At 36.1% G+C, this 23,670-nt stretch overlaps 1 protein-coding gene across 1 annotated transcript; it reads right to left on the bottom strand.

Moving 5' to 3' along the window:
- Window positions 1–626: 626 nt before the first annotated feature.
- LOC125260067 (protein shisa-like-2A) lies at window positions 627–18,413 on the bottom strand. Its single transcript, XM_048178209.1, has 3 exons — window positions 18,042–18,413; window positions 11,485–11,621; window positions 627–1,429 (listed from the first exon to the last, which is right to left on the bottom strand). The coding sequence occupies exons 1-3, from the start codon at window positions 18,221–18,223 to the stop codon at window positions 1,245–1,247; spliced, it is 504 nt and encodes a 167-aa protein (XP_048034166.1). The 5' UTR covers window positions 18,224–18,413; the 3' UTR covers window positions 627–1,244.
- Between the last annotated feature and the right edge of the window lie 5,257 nt (window positions 18,414–23,670).

Raw genomic sequence — 23,670 nt, 5'->3', positions numbered from 1 at the left:
TTTGACAAAACCTTTAGAAAATGTAGTTTTCCACCTTATTTTAAATATCTGCAGTATTTGCAACCCTGTTATGAAAATAGTTTAAAACCCTGATGTGTCAGTTTGTTTTTAAAATAAAATAAAGATGTTGGTAAAACTTTAGTTTAGGGTTTAATTCTCACTATTAACTAGGTGCTTATCTTATCTATCTATATTACTAGCTTATCTTATCTATATTACTAGAATACTGGCTTATGAGTACTTATAAAGCACATATTAATGCCTTATTCTGCATGATCATATTCTACATCCCTTAATCCAACCCAATACGTAAACCTAACAAACTTACTTAACTATTAATTAGGAGTTTGAGGCAAATGTCATAGTTAATAGTTATTTAATAGTGAAAATTGGACCCTAAACTTAAGTGTGACCAAAATTTTTTATGTATATATATATATATATATATATATATATATATATATATATATATATATATATATATATATATATGAGAGAAAGTGTAAACAAACTAAAATAAATTAATAATGAAAAAATAAAAAAAATAAATTACACTAATAAACTAACTAAATAAATGTAGTATAAAACATATAAAAACTAAAATGTAAACATCACTTAGTAGGGACTAGCTTTTGTTTTTATTTGATAAATTGATAAAAAAAAAAGTCTTAGGGAAAAAAAAGTGTTGTTTGAACTTTTTTTTGTATAACTTTAACTTTAACTTTAGTAACATGATTGAATTGTTCAGCTCAACACTGCAATTTGTTTCAAAATTGGGAAAATGGAATTAATTGATTTACTTATCTTTTAGTCATAGTCAAAAATAGTCCCAGTGATGTCATTCGGGAACTCTTTGAGTTCAATTCAGTCTTTGGTTCAGCTGCAGTGACGCCAATACAACTGCTTCACCGACAAAGCCAAAAGCATAATTATTTCTTTGAAGCTGTAGTTACTGATCTACAGACTGATGTTTTGATGAAAGCAAATGGCTTAATTAGTTTCTTGCCTCAAAAACAAACCCAAAGTTCCTGGGTGCAGATGAAAAGCATATATTTGAGGATAAATTAAATGATTTTTCCTAAGAAGTTTGAGGCAATTCGTCATTGATTGTATTCAGTTTGTGCAACAGCATCCAAAACTTCCAACCAGAATTGTTCAAAATGTTACCATGTTATCAGTCGCATGATGATTGGTTAAAGACTCCTTGGTAATGTTGCTCACATCATATTTGCAGCTCCTGGGCTTTATGAAGGTCCCTCTACATTGATGGTGGTGACCGTAGCCATGAAGCAGCGCTGGAACAGCCGGTCCGGATCAGGCGGCTGGTTGTCACAGTCTAGTTTGCCTCTTAGGAAATGCTTGCGGAAACCTTGCGGTCCTGACGGCGCGCTGGCTTGGCTCGGACCCTCCTGTGGACTGGGCCCAGATCCTGAGAAACACATGACGGACAACATTAAACATTTTTCTGAAGAAAACTCGTGTGGTGCTTGCCTGTGCAAAACCCGCAGGTAAGTACGAGCAAAATCAATAGTGATGCTCGTCTACAAGGACACACTCAAAATACTGAAGGACATAAAAATAGTCTGCAAAGAGTGCTACTAATATTTACTGGTGCTCTCAGGATAAGAGATATTCAATTATTCAATTTAATACCAGAATGTATTAATATATGTCTCTATATATATTATATATGTCTCTGGTGTTTCCAGAATGTGTCTGTGAAGTTTCAGCTCAAAATCCCCCACAGATCATTTATTATAGCTTGTCACATTTGCCCCTATTTGGGTTTGAGCAAAAACACGCCGTTTTTGTGTGTGTCCCTTTAAATGCAAATGACCTGCTGCTCAAATCGAGCATTGAAATGATGGCATGACAACAACAACTCTTCCTCTTCTCTAAAGCAGCCCAACATGGCCTCACCCCCTTTGTTGTGTGTTCATATAACATAAATATTTATCTGCGCATTGGGATGCATTTGCAAGAGATTTGAGGATGTGCACAGCTCTCATGGGGCACTTTAGAATTTATAATGTTGTTGTACAAGGTGAAACTGCCTTTCAATATTTATATGCTGAAATATTGTCATGCATGCTAACAGGACCACATCTGTAGGAATATCCAATGTAATACCAATGCTTGCATGGACCATATAATGTCTAAACAAGAACGTGCATAAATAAAATGAGTATTTCATGCTATTACAAGGGCCACCTTCATAGTAGCCTTCTTGGTGGCACATTTTCTAACATAGGAAAAATTAATATTTAAAAAAAATCTCAAACACACACAGAAACAATGAGTATGCATAGTTGCATACTTAATATTCCAAGCTACAGCACATTAGAAGCATGAATGCATAAACACCAGATCTGAGGTCAAAGCAAACAGGTTTCCAGAAACAGCAACAACTTTGAGCTGGTTATTGATTTCAATAGTGTGGCAAAAGGTTTTTTTTTAATTTAATAAAAAAGTAAACTATCAATCAGACAACAGAAGGCATGTAGTAGATTGTGTGGAACAGGTTGATCTTGATCTTGTTGATCATTAGATATTAGTGTATCAAATATTATACATTAGGCTTTAGATTCAATCTCACTTTCTCTGTCAGGTATTCTGATCTTCCCCGTGTACTAGTGTTACATAAAGACTCCTGCTTGAGCACAATTGATCTCTCTGCAGTACAGACACTCAAATGAGTGGGAGGAACCTTTAACCTTTATTTCTTTAAGTTTAACAGGGAATCTTGCAGAAGACATGCTTTGCTGCATTGAAACCTTGCACAATGTTAACCTATGCATGGTTCTTTGCTTTAAGAGAAGAACATAACATGCACAAAAAGAGCAAAACAATGAGGGAATAATGATAAAGAGTCATATTATTAACTTTTTAAACTTTCATTTAGTCCCTTAAAACAGATTAAAAGAGATGTAAAAGCACTATAAAACACTGAAACAATAAACACAAAAAGAACAAATGTGACTAATTTTACATGATGGAAATGAATGTTTTTTTATTTTTTGACTGAACAGATTTAATCATATCATATACTATTTGACGCATAAAAGCTCTGATGCATCAGATATGATACTCAACAAAAACATCAGATAGCTATTCATAAAAAGCACTAATGCATCTGCTTGTTCAGACCACATAAACAATCTTTATTTCTCCCAAAATGCAACTATGTAAGATATTTCAGCAACACTGGACTGGAGATAAATATCACAAAAAAACAAAACAAAAACAAACTATCATGCAGGTCATATTATGAACTTTTTTTTAAAGTCTTGATTTTGTTTTTGGGGTCTACTAGAATTTTCATGCTTGAAATGTTCAAAAAATACATCATTTTTCTCACAATTTGACAGTTTTGCAGCTCCTCTCTTCCCAGTCTGTCAGTAACACTCTGTTTAGTTCCTGACTCTATGAAGCTCCTCCTTCTGAAAAGCACAATGTGCTCTGATTGGTTGGCTTGACCAGTGTGTTGTGATTGCTTACGCGCTTTTAGCGTCTTTGAGAAATGTCCCGCCCTTTACCATAACCGTGAATTTCATCAATACTAACTAAACCAGGCCCCGCCCCTTTATTTTGGATGGGAATTATTTAAATGAGGAATATTGTGACGTGTTCGTTCCCGGAAGAAAACTCAAAACTATAATGGAGGCGTTTCAGGGAGTTCAGAAACAGTGAAACCGATATAGAGAATAACTCCTGCTGGATGGACTTTTTCATTTTCAAACAGCTACATTACACATTAAAGATGAACATGTAAAAAAGCTGAAGAATCAAAGCCCATGATCTATAGGAAACATAATAAATTTTTTAACATAATTTTATCTGTATGTTATGGAGACAGAAGAAAAGAGAGATGTGTAGGTTGCTGATAAAATGAATGTAATTCTTCAAAACAAACTTGAAATAAAATGGCATGTATGGATGATGCATTTCTGAAGAGGTGACGAGGTTATTCTCTAAAAAGAAACAGATGAAAAACTATCCAATAACCTTGAAACCTTATTTCATGCAATTAAATGCAAGAATGTTATTATCCTCTTAAATCAGAAACTCAGGTTTGTGTGGCAGACAAAGAAAGGTCTAAGATAGCAAAGAGATGAAGATAAAAAGAAAAAGAAAAAAAACACAACCCCTGCAATACCTTTACACATCGATTTCTAAAAACCCATTTCATTCTGAAAACAAAAAGTCATGGATGGGGTCTCTGTAAAATAATATCAATTTATGTTTTGGGTCGTCTTGCAGAATTTGAGCAAATCTACAAAGAAAACAAGATGGTAAAGGCCATGGGATAACGTGACACTGCAATTATTTGTTTGTGTCGCAGAACGGTGCGAGAGAGACAGGGATAAATGTAGGTGGTGGATAAATCAGACCATCCTCGTCCTTCATCTGAGGGATTGTTTTGCACTGGTTCAGGATTTCATAGGTTTAGGATTGTGGTTTCCTATTCCTCCAAGTCAAAACATTCCACCCAAAAATCTATAGATTTGGCTCAATCCGTCCTTCAGTGTAAATCTGTGGGACCTGACAAACAAATCTGAACAATTTGAGGTATCATGCATTTAGTACAAACCATGCAGGATGGGTTACACGCCAAAGTTTAATCGTAAACTTTCCTTAGCAATCAATGTAAACACTAGCTTAAACAGAAAAATTAGTCAAATGTATTGATATCTTTGTGATTTATAGAACTATAGAGAATTTTTTTTTAAAATCTTTTTGAAGATTTTCGAGATTTTGATAGGGCTGCACAACGATTAATCGCGATTAATCATTTGCAAAATAAAAGTCTGTGTTACGTAATATATGTGTGTGTTCTGTGTATAATAATTATGTATATATAAATACATGCACATACATGTATATATTTAAGAAAAAAAATATATTTATATATATGAAATATTTATATTTATATGTAATATAAAATATATATAAATATGTATATTTATTTATACATGTATATATTTCTTACATTTATACATGTATGTGCATGTATTTATATATACATAATTATTATACACAGAACACACACATATATTACGTAACACAGACTTTTATTTTGCAAACGATTAATCGCGATTAATCGTTGTGCAGCCCTAGATTTTGAAGCCCAAAAAAGTGCATCCATCCATCCATCATAAAAATAATCCATACGGCTCCAGGGGGTTAATAAAGGCCTTCTGAAGTGAAGCGATGGGTTTTTATAGCTGGTTGTTATAGTTAATAAAGTTTTAAATATGGATATTTTTCTTACAATAACCCATCGCTTTGCATCGCTTTATTAACCCCCTGGAGCTGTATGGATTATTTTTATGGATGTATGTGCTTTTTTGGGGCTTCAAAATCTCGCCTCCCATTCAGTACCATTATAAAGCTTGGAAAAACAAGAATATTATTTAATATAACTCTGATTGTGTTCATCGGATGTTTTTCAATTTTCAATTTTCTTTTTTGGGTGAACTATCCCTTTAAAAACAGCAGTGTTGAATAGGGGTTCAATAACTATGACTAGCTATAATGCAAAAAAATCCACTCCATTAACTCAAAAGCATTACATAATATTGACATTATATATTAACACTTTTAATTCGCCACTAAACTGTTATAGATGCAATTTTTTAAAACTGTATCTTTAGAAAAGCTTACATTTGTAAATTAGTAGTCTCTAGGGTTTGTTTTTGCATTTTGATTATGATCATTTTGTAGTTGTATGTAATTTTTGTATATTTTCTAAACCTAAACAGCCTAAAATAGGCTTCATTTTCTTTGTGCAAAATACAATTACTGATCTGGTTAAATATGAACAGGAAATTAAACATTTTCTGGTTAATCTGTTCAGCACCTACATGAAGCATTTATGTGTGGTTACTGATTATTAGTAGATGATAAATTGCAGCCCACATTAACATGCTTCACAACGCTGATGTGTTGTAGTATCTGTGTTGTAGTAGCTATTATGAGTAGCCACTTAATCTTAGTAAGCAGAGAAACATGTGTTCTCATGCATGTGTTAATGAGTTAAGAGGAGTAATTATAACCCTTCAGGTCTTTAAAGAACACTACCGCTTAACAAAAGGAGCTGAATGCTATCTGATTGTCTCATTAAACCTCTCTTCTCTGAATCATTTAAACCACTCACATCTCGACCTTTCTGCCAATTAAGCATTCTAGTGGATATTGTTTATAGACCTGCATTAAGTGCATGGATTCTGAGCTCTTTATTTTAGTCTGAGTACAAGATGGGTCACATTCAATCAAAACATACAAATCAAACGATAGAAACATACATTAAAGGTGCTAAAGAGGATGTTTTGTTTTATACATTTTTGCAATATTACTTGAAACTGTCTTTACTAACTGATAAAAGACTACTTATTAGGTTCACTGAAAGGAATAATATTAATATACATCATCTGTGCACGAGGTAGGGCCTTAAAAACATCAGCCAATCGTTTACGCGATCATCGCGTAAACGATTGGCCCTCTGGCTTGTCTGCTATGACGTTCCTTGTGAGAGACGAGCGCGGCTGCACGCTCCAGTAACTTTCCACACTCCACAGGCGCCACATGCAATGTTTTTGTCCGGAGACAGGAGTAACAACTGCAGATTATGATTTACCTGCGGTGAGTCCGACATAATGAATCCACTAACACGACACAGTGAATGCCGGTGGTAAACACTCGTGTTCCAATACGAGTGTTTACGAGTTTTGGGAGGCGGTCCCTCGAAAGGAGGGGGGTTGTTCTTACGCATGCGCTCATTTCAAAAACTCACTAACAGTCTTTGGTTTCTCAGTCGACGAAAAGATCCTCTTTAGCACCTTTAAGAAAACAAAGCCTACTTTTCAATGCAAAGATTGTATGCATTGTGACATTATAGTCCTGACAAATGAGCATAACCAGAGATCCCTGAAAGCACTAAAATGATCATCTATTTAATGGTCTGTTAAGAAATATATATATAGTTGATATTCTTAATGAAAATTTTCCAGTGTTACTGAAAAATGACACTTCACAGCTGCAGGTCTTTGAGTCTTATTGGATTTAATGACAAAAAAACTGGATGTTTCATTAACTCAAACTGAATGCAAATTGGGGCTAATGATCTTAATTGGCATGAATATATATCTCACAATGCAAAAAAAAAAAAAAGAAGAAGAAGAAAAAAAGTCATTTTTATACAAATTTTTTTTTTTCTTTAGATTTTGGGGTGAAGTATGACCTGGACAAATATAGCACCATCACAATATACTAAATATAAACTATAATATATAATTAATCCCCAGAAGAAGGGATTAGCTATAGTCCTGTAATCAAATTAATTACTCAGGAATCACAAAGGTAAGCAAAGGCAGCGTAACAGCTTGTATAAATATTAATAAGACAATATCAGACCAGGAACAGAACCAAACTCAGGACTTAAATAGTAAGGAGATAACAATACACTAAATAAGGCACAGCTGATAATTATAAGTAACCACAGAAACAAACAGGGACATAATCAGAAACCAAGCAAACCAAAACTAAACAGAGCAGAGGGAAACAGGAACTAAAGAAACAAAACAGAAAATTAAAATAAGAGTCCATAACCGTGACAAATATATTAGATTTTTTTTTTTTTTAAATATGAGGGAAGAACAAAAGACTAAACTTGGTATTTATCTGACATAAATTTGCAAAAAAAATAAGGCAAAAAAGGCAAATTACAGCTACAGGTTTTATTTTACCGTGCAAAAAAAGGTATATAAAACAAAAAGCTCACAGAAAAGAGCATACATTAGTTATTAATATTTCATTGGTTCTCTCTTGTTTTCATAATTTCTTTGTATTATTCTTTGTATGTTAATGTTCATGTCTTGTCTGAAAACCCCCTACAGCTGTTCTCTTCACTTAATTGTTAAACTTTCTGGAGAAAGCTACTTGATTATGCAAATACAAGCTTTGTCAATAGCTACTGTGATTGCATGAGTATCACATGGTTCTGCAGCTCTTTGGAGTTACTTACTGCTCTTACATCAAGTCATCTATTCACCTGATGGAGTATTCACCGGCTCATTGACAGAGATGAATTTCGCCTACTGAAAGGTCTATAAAACCATCCTTATGGATCTAACATTGGACCAAGTTGCAGCACATACTACAAGAGCTCTCAAACATTGAATGATATAACTTTGCTTTGAACTAACTTGTGTCCTTCCTGAGCCGTCTGGTGTCTGATGTATGAAACCTTTTCTCACACAAAACAAGCTATCGAGCTGTCACTTGGAAAGTGTCGCTATTAGTTTCAGTATGCTGTTATGCTGCTTAAGCCTTGTAAAAACATAAAAATGAGCAACAAAAGAACCATATTTGAAACGCTTGAAAAGGCAGGCCTTTGCAATAAAGAATTATAATTGCCTGTGAAATTCTGTTCAGTGATCAACTTGATTTCTTTTGCAATGCATCCAAAACGTAATCACGCAAGTGCGGTTCAGTGCGTGTTATATTTTGGGAGTGCAACCAAACAGTAAGAGTAAGAAAGTGACCTCTCTTTTCATTTTTGCCAATTTCTCTTGAGTTGTTACCTAGCTACTGCTAGCAGCTATGGTGTTACTAACATTAATGACGCAAATATACAGTAGATCAGTAAAATGAGATGTGAAAATAGCCAAGGGTGGGCTGTTTAGACCATCCAATCAAAGCATGTGAACGAGCCTAAATTAACTGTCTAAAAACAGTTTACAGTTTATAAACAATAAACCATTTGGGAGTAGACGTCAAGGTTACGTCACTGCAGTTGCTCACACACTATGGTGACAAATGGGGGAAAATTGGCGAGATCCATGGAATAAAGAGAAAAATTGTTGTTGTGCCTTTCTTATTTTTATAGAATAAGATGGTTGCAATTAAATGAAAATCAAGTTTTTAATGTTGATCATATGTCTATGTGGTGATTTTAATATGCTTTAAGACAAACCATGAGCAAATTCAGTATTTTTTTTTAAAACTGCAGTGTGCCAAAGACATTCTCAAAAACGTCCCTCTCTCCTACCATCACAAACATGTAACCAATCACGTTGATGTGCGAGGCTACGTTTACACTGTCAGTCCAAATCAGATTATGTGTGTATCCGACTGGAATCTGATCTAAAATTATCGTCTGTTCAGATCCGATTTGTGTGATGCAATTGCGTTGGTGGGTATACGCCAAAAACAACAACCACCGCAACATAGAGAGGTTTGCCATGACATTGTGTACCTGCAGAAATTTAGGAGGCTGAAGCTTTATTCTGTACTGTTTCAAAACATGTCTCCGTTATAATGTCATTTTCTGTTCAACCAGCACTTTGCAGCAAAACAACTTTGTTTCTGCAGCAACTTTCAGCATGTTTCCTATAATAACGTTTACGTTTTACGTGGCATGAGAAAGTCACAAAAACCACACAAAATCTGATCGGGGGTCAGACTGAAACGGATTTCCAGAAATACGACTTGAACAGGATTTTAAACCATATCTGAATGTACCTCAAAATGCATTTAATGCGTTTTTTTGCTGTTCACACTAAATATAAGTGCGTAAATGAAATATAGTTTTTAGTTGATAGTCTTTTGGCAAACACATCCTTTAACTTTTATCAATATTTTGGCATATTAATTTTAGTCAATTATCAATTTTGTGTTTTAATAACAATCATTTGATTATTTCTTCGAAAGCATACTTTAATGAAATTTGAAAAATGAACATTATCAGTAATTTTGTTGAGATTAATACTGCTGCTAAATATAGACATTATTTTCCTCATCAACCAAATACATCCAAACTCTGGCTTAAAGGTGCCGAAGAACATGTTTTCAAAAGATGTAATATAAGTCTAAGGTGTCCCCTGAATGTGTCTGTGAAGTTTCAGCTCAAAATACCCCATAGTTTTTTTTTTAATAAAATTTTTTTAACTGCCTATCATTATAAATGCGCCAATTCAGGCTGCGGCCCCTTTAAATCTCGTGCTTCACGCCGTAAGAGCTCGCGCTTGCCTTAAACACCATAAACAAAGTTCACACAGCTAATATAACCCTCAAAATAGATCTTTACAAAGTGTTCGTCATGCAGCATATCTAATCACGTAAGTATGTTATTTATTTGGATGTTTACATTTGATTCTGAATGAGTTTGATAGTATGCTTTGTGGCTAACGGCTAATGCCATTTATAAAGAATGAAGTTGTGTTTATGCATTATACAGACTGCAAGTGTTTAAAAAATGAAAATAACGACAGTCTTGTCTCCGTGAATACAGTAAGAAACGATGGTAACTTTAACCACATTTAACAGTACATTAGCAACATGCTAACGAAACATTTAGAAAGACAATTTACAAACATCACTAAAAATATCATGATATCATGGATCATGTCAGTTATTATTGCTCCATCTGCCATTTTTTGCTATTGTTCTTGCTTATCTAGTCTGATGATTCGGCTGTGCACAGATCCAGACGTTAATACTGGCTGCCCTTGTGTAATGCCTTTTATAATGTTGGGAACATCATGGGCTGGCATATGCAAATATTGGGGTCATACATATTAATGATCCCGACTGTTACGTAACAGTCGGTGTTATGTTGAGATTCGCCTGTTCTTCGGAGGTCGTTTAAACAAATGAGATTTATATAAGAAGGAGGAAACAATGGAGTTTGAGACTCACTGTATGTCATTTCCATGTACTGAACTCTTGTTATTCAACTATGCCAAGATAAATTCAATTTTTGAATCTAGGGCACCTTTAAACAGACCTGTGTAAAAATGCGCTATGGGTGAATTTAAAGAGCTCCTCTCTTAGGCCCTGTTTCCACCTGGTATTAAGGTGCATTTTGGTCAGTCGGATCACAAGTGGACAATACCAAATACAGGTTTAAATGTGGTGTAAAATGTTTTAAGCTTGTCCACTTTCGACCACTTCCAGAGGTAGTATAAAACGCATTCGACTGGATTGCTTACGTAGTGAAGACGGTTATGTGGCCACAAAAGACTGTCTACTCTCCGTCTACTGACCTAATGCCTAAACATTATGGGAAGAGCGCTAGCCAGACGCGATTTAAACTTTGTCGGCTGAAGACCCAAGTTTGGTTTGAAGATGAAAAATGTACCAAGCACAATGTTCTCTCACCAATCCTGATTACTAACACGCACTCACAGCATTCGGCCAGTCTTGCGGCTGTCAGAGCAGAAACTGAAGCTGATGCTCTCTGTATGTTTTACCGTTGTACTGTATTTTGTCCATTACATTGAAAGTTCTGAAAAACCCCATATATTTACCTGCCCATAGCCCCTCCCCTCAAAGAAATCAGGACAGAAATGTTTGAAAGTGGACAAGAGAGACAGATTGAAACACCAGGTGTAAATGGAAATGTGTCTCCCTCATCGGCCAAAACGCTTTGGATCTCACTGACTTTCCTCTCAAGATGTTCTTTTGTTGAAGCTGTTTTCATACCTGGTGCTCGTAGAGGCAGTCCGTTGTCCAACCCTCTGGGTTTAGTGGCGATGAACAGGTAGCAAAGCACACAGAGAGTGATGATGAAGGCCAGCAGCACCACAGCAGCTATAGACAAACCAACCAGAGCTCCCAAACTGAAGGACAGGGACAGGCAGAGAAAGAGAGGGATTAAATATTTTACATGTAGACCAGGGTTGCCAGGTTTTCACAACAAAACCTCCTGGTAAGATTAGCATTCCAGGGACTAAATATCACGTTATTGGGGTCGCTTCAACCCGCGGACATGACAAACAACCTGCGGCAAAGTAGCCAATTCCATGGGAAAACCACAGACTTGGCAACACTGATGTAGACCATGATGATATCAAATGCCCAATGGCACGTGGATGCACTGTGCCACGTTTGACGTCAATTATATAAGAGAGAAACAGAATTATCAAATGCATAAAGGAATGAGACATACAAAATTCTTAGTCATTAGTCAGAAATGTAGTGGGCCAATAATGCAGGAAAGCAGAGATATCTAGTAAAACCACCAAAAAATAAATAAATAACTTGCATATTTCTGAATACATAAAAATCCACTCTGCGATTAATAAATAAAAGACTCTCACTTTCAAATATTGAATTTTTTGGTTAGATGTTTTTCCACTTTCAAACAACTGCTTTCAAATCTCCTTCTACTCCCCCACAAGATCATAGGATGAAAGCACTAATGACTTTGTTTTAGATTATTAAAGCATGCTGTCACACTTCTGCATGCCTGAGAATGAGAACAAATTATAACCAGCTTTGAAAAAAGCAAATGAGTTCTTACATAAATCAGTTAATGTTAATGGATTGTTTCACATTAATTGTTTAGTTGCAGAGGCACTAAAAGCAGCAGAACATCACCTGCGGAGAAACTGCAATTAAAGAGCAACAGTCAAACTAGCAGTACAACGCTCATTAGATTTTTATTTTTTTCTAAACCATGGAAAACTTGTTGTTGCTGGGTGGTTGCTAGGTGACCCAATCATTAGAGCCCACACAACACCATTGAAGGCAGCTACATATACACTCATAATAAAAATAAAGGTTGTTTATTGGCATCTATGATTCTATGAAGAAAGTAAAAAAATGGTTCTTTTAGAACTGATTGCTGAAAGGTTATTTTTGGAACAGATCTCAAGATTCTAATCACACTCTTTTAACACTCTATAAAGCTCAAAGGGGACACCATGAACAACCCCTGAGTGTGAATCTCAATTATTATAGATTGTACAAAGACTTCTCCGAAAGCTCATGCTGTAAAAGGTCATGTCATGGTGGCATGTGATTGAAAAAGTCATCATAGAGTTTGATGCAGGACTGCTTGACCTGATCACATGAAGATTAGTAGCAGCCACAGAAGCACATTAGCGCAGGCTTTTAATTGACTCTTTGTAACAGAAAAGATTAATCTCTGCATTCATTATGATAGCAAAGCACAACATTTGGAATTTGATCACCTATATATCATTCAAGAGCATGTCCAAGTCATGTTTCACCACACAATCAAAAGAAAAAATAAATTAGGCCTATGTTTTGTGTAAAGAACATGCATGAAAATGGGAATATTTTGCATTAAAGTCATGAAAATTTAGTTAAGAAAGTTTAAAAAATAATTTCACGATGCAAAAAAATATAGATGGACGTAAAATAGGTTTCATTTTTGTTAAGCACAACTTAATTTATTGCTTTGACTTTGGGTTGAAATAGACACGTTCTTGACAGATTTTGTGATATTCACACAAAATATATCAAGATCTGGATTGAAAACAAGTTGTTTGTTTGGTTTTAGAACAGCAGCCGTATTGGGGTGCGTTTCCCAAAAGCATCGTTAGCCAACTAACATCGCAAGTTCTGTCGTAGTTCAACGATTTGGCATTTCCTGAAACCATAGTTCAAACGAACATTCGCAAACTGCATCGCAAACCTGTATGGTTGGAACAACAGCCTTTGAGCTATGGTTAGAAGCATAGTTTCTTATTTTTATGACATGTGGACTTAATAAATCGTTATCTTGAGCAAAATAAGCAAGCTGGCATTAAGTACAATGTCTTTTATTTTGAAATGTCATTTACATATTTTAGTTTGTCAAGAGATTTTAAGTACCGTTTCTGGAGAGTACGTAAGAACGAGTCTATGATTGAATCTGGAAATATAGCAAAATAACTGAGAAAAAGGAGAATTAGTCATCAGATGCCATGTCCGTAATTCATAGCAAAAATATATAGCATTGATTTGATCTCAAACAAATTAATTTAAAGAAGTAATTAATTCATCTGCATGACATCATTCACCAGTGTGGCTGAAAGACAGGTTTGTGATAATACAGTTTCAGGAAACAGTCATGACTAGCTAGTTGATTTGTTCAATGATGCATCGTACTATGGTAGTGAAGCAGCGAGTTACGTTGCTGTACGGGAAAGCACCTCTGACCAGGGATGTGTCCAAAATTGTAGTGTTCAAAACCATAGTGGATGATATTGAGTGCACTCATCTAATCCCATAATGCACCACAACAACAACTGTACAACTGATGTTCACGCAACGGCTAGAAAATACCCATACTGCACTGTAACGGTTGTGCTAAATTAATTCCCCCATCTCACCAGAAGATGGCGCCCGCAGCTGAATCATCCATCTATCCATTTTCCAAACCTCTGGTCCAATGTGGCTTCAGCATAAAATCATAGAGGTATAAACTCCTTTTTAATTGATTATTACATTGTTTAATTAAGGTTTATACATGTTCAATATAATTTTTTTCATTACTACTAGAGCTGCCAGTTTGCAAAGTTTTAAATGATTATTAAACAGCAAGCACAAACTATGCAAAAGTGTCACACTCAGTGTCCGAATTCACTCACTTGTTTTCATTCAATGGGACTATGTGTTTCCCAAATGCATAGCCTTTTAAGTGGACTGTAGAAACCATTTGGTACCAATGGTCTCTCTACGTAGGTTTACGCAACCCGATCTCAGGGCAATTCGTATGTATTTTACGAGGTGGCTAATTTGTACAAATTCATACAACCTCACTCGTACGAATTCATATGTTTTTTGCTAAATTGTACACATATTACAAATTCATATGAATTAGCCACCTTGTAAAATATGTACGAATTGGTCGTGTGATAGCGTTGGTTTACGATGCTTTTGGGAAATGCAGCCCAGGATGATATTAACTATTAAACCATGTGATCCTGTAAGAATCAATAATCTCAAATGAGAGTTCTTTATACTATCCCTGATGTTTCTTCTAGACAGCAATGAAGTTAAATGCAGAGCAAATGGATAATGGAGCTGGGTTGTTTGCAGTGCAGTGCCCTGACTACTGAACTAGGGATCTGACTGAGACACACGGTAAACCTGTCTGGAGTTTTCGCATCGCTTTGCAAAGTACGTCACCCGGATCATTGATCTGATTAGTTGAAGGACTATCCAATTGCGTGACTAATGCTCGTTGATCACGCCTCTTGTGCAGTAGGAAATCCCAATACATAGCAAACTCCCCAGACCAATGTTCAATTTTAAATTGAGCTTGGTCTGGTGATAGCCAGACTACCAGAGAGGTTTACCGTGTGTCTCAATCAGATCCCTAGTTCAGTAGTCAGGGCACTGATCAGGGAATCAGCCACATTCACTTTCATGATATACTGATTCACGACCTAGGGAACTAGGGAGCTGATTGAGACGCAGGGTTAGTTTGTATTGGTTTGTAGCATTGATCCGCGGTTTGCAGAAGCAGCAATGGCATAGAGCGATTTTTGCAGGTTGTGCAAAAAAACATGAAAGTGATCGGTATTTACACCCACTCGAGCAATTTGTTTGCTGACTAAAGAAGTCATTCAGCATCGTCGAGAGTTTAAAAGGCAACTCTGATGCTGTTCTGGTTCAGTGTAAATGAACGCGGAATATAGCCGCCCTAAACTACAGTACGTCATTGTCATGACAACCAAAAAGAATTCCAGTCAGCTCAGGCGGCGCGAGATTCAAGAAGCAGGGAGACGAAACATATAGAGCAAATAATAAAAATATTGTCTACCATCAAGGGGCATTGAAGTAAAAGAGTCCTGTACTCACATTGTGAAGCAAACCACCAAAATAACAGCAGAGAATCATCGTGTGTCATTAATCGCTGTTTGTAATCTTCCTATGAAGAGACTATCGGATAAACGCTCTGCTACATTTCTCTCAGATAAGGTAAATACTTAACACAATCGGCGTCACTGTGATTGTGCATTGTTATTTTGGAGTGACGGTCGTGCGAGAGACGGGTAGATCAGATAGAGTTTGAAAGCTGCTTGCCGTCGCTTCTCTATCGTCATCGTGTTATACCCGCCAATAGCGAGTGGATAAGCCAGTCTGTGATTGGTTCCCGCAAAAGTGTAACAGCGCAGCAGAAATGAATGCACGGGTTTCCAGACTGAGTTGCCGAGCGAAATCAAATCACCGGCAGATCAGGCTAGGTTTACCCAGACTAGGTTTGTCCATTTTTGAGTCAAATTTGGGTTGAAACAACCCAGCATTTTTTTAGATTGCATCTGCTTCTCAGATCTCTCTTCCCGCAAAAAACACTAATCCCATCTCCTCTTGAGTTTCAGAAGAGATCTCAATCTTAAAAACCATTCTCAGATCTGCAAAGTCCACAGTCATCTCAACACCAGGACCAAACGATCTGCTTTTCAAATTCATTTATAGTTCTATACTCTTACTGTTGTCAAGAATCGCCCCATTGTCTCTACTTTTATTTCTTTCATGGTACTTTGAGAGAAACATCAGAGAGAATAAATTTACACTTGAAACATAAGGTGATTACTCCATTAAGTCTTGAGAGCAATGAAAAAGTGACCTCTTAACAAAAACAAACTTTTCTCCGTGAGAATCCAGTAAAACTACAATAGTTCTCATTAACACCTGATTGAAGGTGTTCTGCCACTTATAAAACCAGCTGTTGTGATTTGCATGAAATCCCAAGTAAGCGTTTAGCTAAACTTCAGGCATGAATATGGATGATTAATGCAAATGGTTGCCCTTATCATCATTAATCAGAAGATTCAAGAAACATACATAAATTTCCACCATTCTTGATGTAAATTGCAGCTTTTAAGTTATTGCAAAAATTTACATAAGAATGGATCTATGAACAATGTACACAAGTTTTGCAGTTCTTCAATCTCCTTTATTCTAATTACATATGATGGCATCAACAATTTGCATTAATTAATTAGTCATTTAATTACAGCTTATTTGGTTAATCAAAGCTCGGGTATTAATACCATAAAATAGATGTTCCCTGATAGTGTCTATGTTCTCACTTCAAGTCTTGTAAGGTCATTATTAAGCTACTGTGCAGAAAGTGTTCATCAAATCAAGATTTGATTAAGACTTGAGAGTGATCAGACTGAAGCTATTTACTGATTAATGACACAAATTAGCAATGATGATCCTTCATGAATCTGATCAATCAACAATTAAACCTTTCAATATCCCATTTCAAGTTTGATATACATCTAAACATGCTTAGTTTGTCTTGTGAAGATCTGTTGTTTTTTTTGTTTTGTTTTTTTTTCCAAAAAAGATACATTCAATGAAAACGAGTCTTATGTTAGATTCTCAGTTTCTCGTTTGCATTTAAAGGATGTTAGTCTTTTGAAAATCTGTTTGGTCTGCATCATATCTCTCATAAACATTATTTTATTTCTTAAATAGTGAGAAGAATAATTGTTTGTAAACTGTTTGAAAGGGCAAATTCACACAAAAATGAAGAATATACTGCCTTTCAACATCTTTATGATTATCTTTCGTTTGTGTAACACAATAGATGTTTCACAGAATATCTATATCTCAACAAATATTATACTGCAAGAAATCACTTTAATCATATATGATGTGGCTTCTGAAGCCACGATAGTTACGTACGATGGACAGAACAAAACTATTTATTCAGTCATTATTCTTTGAAAAACTTATCATCTGAAATAGCTGTTTGCTACTAGGAAAACAGGCATGGCATGTTGTGGATTTTGATTAAACAAGTTTTTGAAGCTATATGGCTTTAAAAGACTTAAAGTGCATTAGTTGTATTAATTTGTCTTTTTTTGGTGCTTAACAGCAGCCTATAAATCACCATCAACTTTTGTAGAATGTAAAACATCTTGTGTGTTCAAAAATGTGTTATAAATGTGTCATGTGTAAATTTCAATTATGAACAATGAACAAATTTTCAGTGAAACATCCCTTAAAGTTGTTGTTTTGGTAAATACACAAGCAGATAGTAGCAAATTCTTATAAAAATCTACGATAACAACCATAATTTGGCACAGTTTCTCTATCAAACTTTAAAAATATCAGTTACTCACTCAAACTTTGTCATTTCTGTCATGTTTAACATGACGTTTTATGATGCTGGTGACTACAAAGTTGTCAACTAACTAGCAACTATTGTATGATGGCAAAAAAAAGGTTAGCCTACATCATTTAAGATTAGGGATTCATAACAAATATTACACAAAATATCGTCTTACCTAAGCCACCACATGTATCCATATTCATAGGGGAAAAAGCTGTTGGGATCGTCACAGCAGTATTTGACGTCATTGAACCCGCAGCAGAATATCGCGCGCGCGTCGCTGTCGGGCTTTGGACACGTGAAGCTGCTGACAAACACGTTCTCCGCGTTGTAATATCCCGCGCAATCCGCGCTCATGCTGCCCGCGACTCGAACCCTCAACCCGCCACTTGTTAAAGTCTGAAAAGCCTTAACACATCCTCTGGATTTTCATTAGTCGGCTGAGAGTTACTCCAGAGTAAACAGTGATGTGATGACTGTCAAAGACGCGTGAGCATCTGAACGTGAGACGCTGAGAGCTTTCTTTATGCTCTCTCTCTCTCTCTCTCTCTGTCTCTCTTCAGGGTTTCCGCGGGGCATTAATGGTGCAATATGTAAGAATTTTGCAGTAAAATATACAAAAACCACTAGGCCAGTGTTATATATTTTGTTCACTTGAGTACTTACAATATCCCAAATGTTTGCAACTATTTGTAAATCGTGAGAAGTTACGGCTCCGGGACGCCCTTCAGTTGCGTCATACCCGCGTTACCCTCGGTTTCCGGTTTATTTTGTAGAAACCATTGAAACGCCAAAGATGCTTTAATATATACATATTTTAATAGACAAGGGAACAACTGTTTTGATATATTTATAGACAGAAAACTAATTGTTGTTATATAGCTCAACACCTTTAGTCTTATTGTTTAAATCTATTTTTTATATTTAAAATACATCAATTATGATATGTTGTTTTGACTTATCCCAATGTCACATTCACAAAAATATTGGTAACATCATCTCAGGTAAGCTATGATGACATATTCACCACTCAAAAAAGTTTTTATGAAACTTTTTTATGATAAATCGATAAAATGTCTGTGTTGCATATGGCAACACTGTGCAATAATGGAATGACATTATTATAATAGGTTAGCTAGCTAACAAAGGCCAGCTGCAGTCTGTTAAGCTGTAACAATAACAGCATTGATGCTAGTGATCTAATGTTGATTAGTCGTATGTTAAGGACTGCCATGGCATTTGTATTATGGATTAAATCAACATCAGAGACCTGCAACCACAGCCAGTACTACTGGCCCAGACCTACCACTAGCCTACCATGGTGTCTCAAAAAGGGAGGTGCAAGTGGCTGTAAGTGTATTGTTAGGGTGAAGTGCACCAAATGTGATGTGCACCTGTGCCTCACCTCTGAAAAAAACTGCTTTGTGAAGTTTTGTACAGAAAAAAGTTTCTAGGATTATGGGGGGTTCACGTTCATAACCTTCCTCTCATAAGATTGTGTAATGTTGAATTTTCATGAACTGCAATGTTTTTGTTTTATGTCAATGTTTTTTGATACATGATGAACAGTATTATATTTGTTTTTAACTGTCTAAATTTGCAATTTAAATAATATTCATGAAAAACGTAATGAAATTCAAAGAATCTAAAGCATTATTCAGCAAAAGAGAATGGAATAAATAAAAGCACAAGATGTTGGAAAATATGTATAAGGTGTTGTTTATAATTACTGCTAAAGCTAAAAAGAAAAAGAGTCAAATATTTTTTTCTATAGGTCTATCATAATGTGTGCAGTATGGGTTAAGTTTTGTTTTAATAACTACACACTAGATAGATAGATAGATAGATAGATAGATAGATAGATAGATAGATAGATAGATAGATAGATAGATAGATAGATAGATAGATATTGTGCATAGTTTACCCAAAATGAAAATTACTGTGAGAAAAAATTCAAGTTTACAGAGTTTTAGTGTCAGTGATACATTAAATTACTATATATAATGTTAAATATAATGTATAATAATGCAATTGGAGAATATTTGTCGCTCCTGATAGGCCAAATGTCTTATGTTACCCAATGTAATACCAAATATAGCATTTTAATCAACAGTACATTTTTTTGTTAGACATATTTAACAAATGTCTTGAAGTATCGCAATAATATTGTATCGTGAGTTCAGTATTGTGATATGTATCAAAAAGAGGACATGAGGGTATTGTTAACACCCCTAATAGATACAGTAAAAATAGATATATACACTCTAAAAAATCCTGAGTTATTTTTTCTACCCAAGTCCTGGGTTGAGCCTTTTGGGTAATTTTTTGGGGTTATTTTTCCAGTGTTTGGGTAGTTTTTGTTTTACCCAGATCCTGGGTCAGACGTAACAACCCAGTGTTTGGGTAGTTTTTTTGTTACCCAGCTCTTGGGTTAGACGTAACAACCCAGTGTTTGGGTAGTTTTTGTGTTACCCAGATCCTGGGTCAGACGTAACAACCCAGTGTTTGGGTAGTTTTTGTGTTACCCAGCTCTTGGGTCAGACGTAACAACCCAGTGTTTGGGTAGTTTTTGTGTTACCTAGATCTTGGGTCAGACGTAACAACCTAGTGTTTGGGTAGTTTTTGTGTTACCCAGCTCTTGGGTTAGACGTAACAACCCAGTGTTTGGGTAGTTTTTGTTTTACCCAGCTCCTGGGTCAGACATAACAACCCAGTGTTTGGGTAGTTTTTGTGTTACCCAGCTCTTGGGTTAGATGTAACAACCCAGTGTTTGGGTAGTTTTTGTGTTACCCAGCTCCTGGGTCAGACGTAACAACCCAGTGTTTGGGTAGTTTTTGTTTTACCAAGCTCTTGGGTTAGACGTAACAACCCAGTGTTTGGGTAGTTTTTGTGTTACCCAGCTCTTGGGTTAGATGTAACAACCCAGTGTTTGGGTAGTTTTTGTTTTACCCAGATCCTGGGTCAGACGTAACAACCCAGTGTTTGGGTAGTTTTTGTGTTACCCAGCTCTTGGGTTAGACGTAACAACCCAGTGTTTGGGTAGTTTTTGTGTTACCCAGATCCTGGGTCAGATGTAACAACCCAGTGTTTGGGTAGTTTTTGTGTTACCCAGATCCTGGGTCAGACGTAACAACCTAGTGTTTGGGTAGTTTTTGTGTTACCCAGCTCCTGGGTCAGACGTAACAACCCAGTGTTTGGATAGTTTTTGTGTTACCAAGCTCTTGGGTTAGACGTAACAACCCAGTGTTTGGGTAGTTTTTGTGTTACCCAGATCCTGGGTCAGACGTAACAACCCAGTGTTTGGGTAGTTTTTGTGTTACCCAGATCCTGGGTCAGACGTAACAACCCAGTGTTTGGGTAGTTTTTGTGTTACCCAGCTCTTGGGTTAGATGTAACAACCCAGTGTTTGGGTAGTTTTTGTTTTACCCAGATCCTGGGTCAGACGTAACAACCCAGTGTTTGGGTAGTTTTTGTGTTACCCAGATCCTGGGTCAGACGTAACAACCCAGTGTTTGGGTAGTTTTTGTGTTACCCAGCTCTTGGGTTAGACGTAACAACCCAGTGTTTGGGTAGTTTTTGTGTTACCCAGATCCTGGGTCAGATGTAACAACCCAGTGTTTGGGTAGTTTTTGTGTTACCCAGATCCTGGGTCAGACGTAACAACCTAGTGTTTGGGTAGTTTTTGTGTTACCCAGCTCCTGGGTCAGACGTAACAACCCAGTGTTTGGATAGTTTTTGTGTTACCAAGCTCTTGGGTTAGACGTAACAACCCAGTGTTTGGGTAGTTTTTGTGTTACCCAGATCCTGGGTCAGACGTAACAACCCAGTGTTTGGGTAGTTTTTGTGTTACCCAGATCCTGGGTCAGACGTAACAACCCAGTGTTTGGGTAGTTTTTGTGTTACCCAGCTCTTGGGTTAGATGTAACAACCCAGTGTTTGGGTAGTTTTTGTTTTACCCAGATCCTGGGTCAGACGTAACAACCCAGTGTTTGGGTAGTTTTTGTGTTACCCAGCTCTTGGGTTAGACGTAACAACCCAGGGGTTGAGTTATTTATAGCTGGCTTTTTGCAACCTCTTCAGGAGAGAGCAGTGCATCTCCATCAAATTGGTGCATGTGTTCGGTAAAATACAGATTTGTGTATGTTTTATTTTATCTAAAAATTTATTATTGTTCTGTATATCATTTAATTTTATGCAAAGCAACATACAGGGGCATAATGTGACCTAAACTAGTGTTGCGTTGGTCTTTTCGCATAATGGAAACTTTTATGCCTTGCATAAAAGTTTATGATTTTATTCAAAAAGATAAAGAACATAAATACGTAGGATGTTAAATATGTTCTCAGAATTGCACACTGATTATTTGCACACCGGCATGAGATCCAGCGCCATTACGGTGGAAACAGGACAGCAGAGACTAGTCGATTACACTTGAATTTCTTCTAAATGGTTAATTTTTACTTCTAATATTCGTTAAACGACCTTAAATGTAGACAATAAGTATTCAATATACTATATAAAATATGCTATACTATAAAATATGATCAAAAATAAAGGAATTGACATGCAAAACAGTGGTTGTGTGGAGTATTTAAAAAAAAAAAGTTTAGAGGATTTTAAGGTTAATCTGTAAACATTACAAGCTAGTATTATAGTAAAAATGAATCAACCCATTATGCTGGGTTAAATAAACGACCCAATTTGCTGGTTAAAATTAACCCAACATGTGTTCTGTACTATATTTACCCAGCCCATGGGTTGAAAACAACCCAAATTGGGTTGTTTTTAACCCAGTGTTTTTTAGAGTGTAGTATAGTAGATATAGAGATATAATATTATAGTATAGTTCTGATCTAAATATTTTGCAACAAAGAGAAACTCATCAGTACAATAAAGAATGTCCTTGAAGTTTCCGTACACACCCACTTCAACAATTACAACTGCTTTTTCTCTCATAATAATACACAGTTAATTCCCTCTTATGATTTGCAATCACTGTCTGCTGCATGCTTGCAGAACCACATTTAATTATATCTTGATAAAGAGAAGAAAATCTGCAAATTGTTTGGATGTTTGGTGGAGCTCATGCGAGAAGTTTTCATAGAAGAAACACGTGAGTTTTCATATTTTCTACCTGTCAGTGCTGCAGTTTCAGTGCATTTTTCAATAAGTTTGCTTTGAAAACAAAAAATATTTACTTGCTCAACAAATGAATTTTGTTAGATATTTTGTTATTTTTACCCATGGTGCACCTTTGAATACTCACAACCTCACCTTATACCAGCTCAAGAACCACCTGGTTAAGTTGGATTTTGGGTGGTTTGTGAATGAAGACAAAATGATTTGTGCTGAAATGGTGGAGTATGATTTTTTTTCCTTCCTCTTCATATTTTCTTGTGTTTGTATATACCAAAGATCAATGCTGCTGTTTTCCACAACAGAAATAGGTGTCTGTGCTGCCTATGATTAAGACCGTCTTTAAAGCATCCAGATTCTTGAAGCTGATGCAGCGTTGCCACAGTAACACACATGCCTCAGAGGTCTGCTTCCACACTTCCATCCAGAGAAAACTGAGCCCAGGTTTAAGTCAGCAATAACAGCCATTATTGCGCAAGCGGACATCTGTCTGGCATAACATACTGATTTGTGTCATTAATGCATGCTGGCTGACTAGAACTCACCCATGGACCTGCCTGAACTCTACTGGTTAGGTTCTACTCCATCTAATGAGTCAGCTGCGCTGTTGGTCTCATCTGATCTGAAGAACGTGGAGTAAGAAGAAACATATGTGGGTCAGCGAGGGC

Source organism: Megalobrama amblycephala, linkage group LG24, assembly GCF_018812025.1.
Source record: "Megalobrama amblycephala isolate DHTTF-2021 linkage group LG24, ASM1881202v1, whole genome shotgun sequence".
Classification (NCBI taxonomy): domain Eukaryota; kingdom Metazoa; phylum Chordata; class Actinopteri; order Cypriniformes; family Xenocyprididae; genus Megalobrama; species Megalobrama amblycephala.
Note: the sequence above shows the minus strand (reverse complement) of the source record. Positions and strands in the feature narration are given on the sequence as shown.